The sequence below is a fragment of the Anoplolepis gracilipes genome, chromosome 4, assembly GCF_047496725.1.
Source record: "Anoplolepis gracilipes chromosome 4, ASM4749672v1, whole genome shotgun sequence".
Lineage (NCBI taxonomy): Eukaryota > Metazoa > Arthropoda > Insecta > Hymenoptera > Formicidae > Anoplolepis > Anoplolepis gracilipes.
This window is the reverse complement of record NC_132973.1, coordinates 11153624-11157476: the sequence shown is the minus strand read 5'-3', so window position 1 is coordinate 11157476 and position 3853 is coordinate 11153624. Positions and strand designations below refer to the sequence as shown.

Below are 3853 nucleotides of genomic sequence, written 5' to 3'. Positions count from 1 at the left end.
TTTAGTATTTTTATACTTTTTTATGCAATATATATTTAACTTTAACATTATGTAGCAAAATGGAAAAATTAATGACCTTTATATTTTCAATATGTAATATATATATATGTATAAAATATTGTCATAAATTTTTTCAATTTTTATATCTTTCTTTAAATAAAATCAAATTTTAGGCAGAGGACAATAGGATAATAACACGATGTTACATTTTCACAACAACGCTATTATATATTTTATATATATATATATCATTTCCAATATTTACAATAATACATAATATTGTGCAGCATATATAAAAATATATCCACTCGCGATAAGCGTGTAGAAGAACATTCGAACAACACGGACACGTGGTGAGGTAGAAACAGTCATGATTTATCATTTATGGAACAATCGTATTTAAAAATCATATATCATTGCGTGTGTATATAATTGCAATGATTTACCATCCATAAATTATATACGACAATAAATATATTTGTATACATATATATATATATATATATATATATATGTATGTACTTCGTTTTTAAAGCCGTTTTCCTGCCGTGCTCCAAGCATTATTCTGCTACGAAACCGAACGCATCGAAGCAGCATATTTTGTACTTTTCGGTTTCCTTACAGACGCAGAATAAGACATAATACGACACATTTTAGAAAAATATATTTCTTATAAGCAAGTGTTGTTTGAAGCGCTTTCGACTTTACTGCAATAAGCATTTTTCTTTTTTCTTTTTTTTTTCAAGAACCATCCGTTGCTCGAGTTTTCTTTCTCTTACTCTTGGCCATTCTGGAATTATAATCCCAGCCAGCTGACAGCAAATTGATTTTTGATTGCGAAGGAATGATATGTTTTCCTTGAATCTCCAAACGATCGCGAGTTGCGTGGGCGGATTTCGATATCTTGGAAATCGGACTCAGTGGTTTTCTGTTACAGTGTAAGATATTAGGCGACGGTGCCAATAATCTAAAATGTATAAAATTATTCAAATATATATGCTTTGGTTTTTAATTTTTTTCGCTAAATTATCGACAATACCTATTTTTATTATTAGGAAGTTTTGAAGTATCTATAGGCGCAAGTCGGATATTTTTCGGCCAAACGGTAGGACAGACAGGAGCTTGCCAGGCGGAATGAATATTTGAATTTCTCAAAACACTGGATCTTTTTGCAGAGCTATGGAAACCACTTGAAATGTTTCGGGCTGATCCTAAGGAATTTGCAATTTTTATATTAATATTAATCTTTTAAAGCTAAAGAAATAACTTGATATTTTCTACCTTGAAAAGAGGAAATTTCCAAATCTTCGTTTATGAATCTAATGGGAATAGTATTTAAAGTAGAGAAACTTTCTCGTGTAGATACCACAAAAGGCACGGGGCTCACAACAATCCTCTCATTGAAGATAGTGCCAAGCTTATTTCTCCCTATGTGTGGCGTGCACAATCTCTCTTTGGATCTCAATATATCATCTTCCATATTATTAAAGTCTCTTGGTTTATTTGCAGAAATTGATTTTCTTTGTTTCCTAAAAAAAAATAAAAAAAAAAAAAAAAAAAAATCAGATTATATATAAAATAAAAGAAAGCGCTCTTATATTTAATTTTTGTTTTACTAATCTCACTTTTGAACTTTTTGATAATTTGTATCATTCTTTATTGTCTGAAGAGAGCTTTCTGTATCCAACAATCGATTTCTTATGCTTAAAGACTTGTTTTCAATGTAATTTGGAGAAAATGCTTCTTCCACCCAATTTGTTTTTGAATTTCTTGATGAATTTCTGTTGCCATGAACAGGAGCGGGAGCTATTTTTAGGGCATCGCTTAGACTTTCGCACAAAGAATCTGTATCATTCTCCTTGCTAGGAATGACCTCTGCAATTACATACTCCATCAATATGTTAAGAACACTTTCAAATTTTACTTTGTTTAATTTGTATTGTGTAGAATCCTCCCCTTCCTGTAAATAATATGTAAAAATACAATATATATTTTGCATATTGCACGCTAGAGAAAATTGTAGAATTTTTCCCTTACCTTTGTTGAAAGATTGTACTCCATGGATATTTTGTCATTTTGTACAGTGTCGAATCTTTTCATCTTTTCATCATTGGAGCCAATATCATTTTGCGTACTGTTGTTATCGGTACAAGTTGGATTTTTGCCAATTAGTCTCAAATACGGTATCTGTGTTCTCCATTGTGTGCATTCGTCCAAAACGGATCCTTGAAGCAGCTGAGTATCCTCTTCTTCGTAGAAAGTCTTCTCCACGTTCGACCACTGTTCTTCCAATTTCTGGGTCGCTGTATCTTCCACCTCTTGCGACCAAGACACAGATGTTGCCGCGCTATTTCCATTTGACAAGATGTCATCGTCATCCTTCCACGATTTCTGTCGTGGCAGACTAGGCAGCCGGAAGCGATCGCTCCATTCATTATCAAATCCATCGTCTTCGTCTTGAAATCTCAGCAGATGTTGGGGAGCCTTTATTTTTTGCGTCAATGGACTAATTCTGCGAGACAGAAGTGTTGTCATCATCAGTATTTATCGCAGGGGATTTTCCAGAATATGTAAAGTACCAGACTTACGTGTTTTTCTTGAGGCTGTTCCTTCGCATTTCATGCTTTCCGAAAGATTGTCTCCATCAACAGGACCCGATCAAGTTTGACAATTCCTCCTCCTTGCCGAGTTATAGCCTGCGAATTTTCCGCAGGCAGAGTAAAAACTTACTGACGCATTTCTGATCTCTGACATTCATAATGTCGAATTCGATTCAGACTTGTCAGCGAAACAGTCGCAGTATCACTGCCGTACATTTTTGTCGTTCATAACGTTTCTATTTTATACGAATATCCCTCGCAAGCAGCTATCGATCCTGTCCGTGAGCCGTGACCGAAATATTGACCACGACATGACAGACACGAACACATGGAACCGTGAACAAAGCGGATTTGTGATTCGTCTCGTGCGCACGCGATACGCGCGATAAGTATCGAGGATGGTACTGATTTAGTCGAGACACGAACCAGATGGTGGATAAACAGAAAAATATTACCGACGTAGATAAGGTCGAATATAATTACACGTATGTGATCTAGGTGGTGTCGTGATTTTTATCGGATCGAATCAGAGATACTTTTGATTGGTCCTCTAGATCTGGGCAACTCCCGCTCATATTTGAATCACATATATATTAATATATTTCAGCAACACAAATCAAACATAAAGGTTTCAGAAGAACTAAAAATATTAGAATCTTTTTAAATAAAACTTCAAAATAATATATATAATAAGAAACTACTTACATTCAATCTTTAGTAGTTGTATATAAAGATTAGCAAAATAAAATAAATATGAAAAAAATAAATACAAAATATAAAAACCAAATATTAATTAAAATACTTTTTTATTAGAAAACAAATTAGAATATTGTATACATCACAAATGTAGCATAAATTAAAATACTTTATGTGTCACAAAATTATAAAGTACTATATGTATAATCATACTATAAAGATTGAAATAATAAGAAGTAAGAAAATTAAGCATGCATTGCTATATATAGATTTGCTGTCATATTGCTTACGCAAAGTATTTTTTTATTATAAATTTTCAATCTAAATGCTGCAAATCTTCTTATAATTTTGAAATATAAATTATTATGATAATTTATAATATGATCAGCATTTAATTTTGCAAATTCTACATTTAGAAATAATGTCTAATTTAAAAAAATACTATAATAATAAAATATTCTTCTAATTTTATAAATACTTTTTTTCTATTTTCTAAATATTTATGTACATATATATATTAATTTTTAATTCCGTAGAACACCATGAACAATAAGCAT

General features: G+C 31.9%; 1 protein-coding gene across 1 annotated transcript; it reads right to left on the bottom strand.

The window, feature by feature from the left end:
• Positions 1–207: 207 nt before the first annotated feature.
• Positions 208–2946, bottom strand: LOC140665142 (uncharacterized). The gene is made up of 6 exons (XM_072890894.1): positions 2589–2946; positions 2038–2512; positions 1626–1960; positions 1282–1529; positions 1040–1211; positions 208–967 (listed from the first exon to the last, which is right to left on the bottom strand). Exons 1-6 carry the CDS (start codon positions 2615–2617, stop codon positions 742–744), a joined length of 1485 nt encoding a protein of 494 aa, XP_072746995.1. The 5' UTR covers positions 2618–2946; the 3' UTR covers positions 208–741.
• Between the last annotated feature and the right edge of the window lie 907 nt (positions 2947–3853).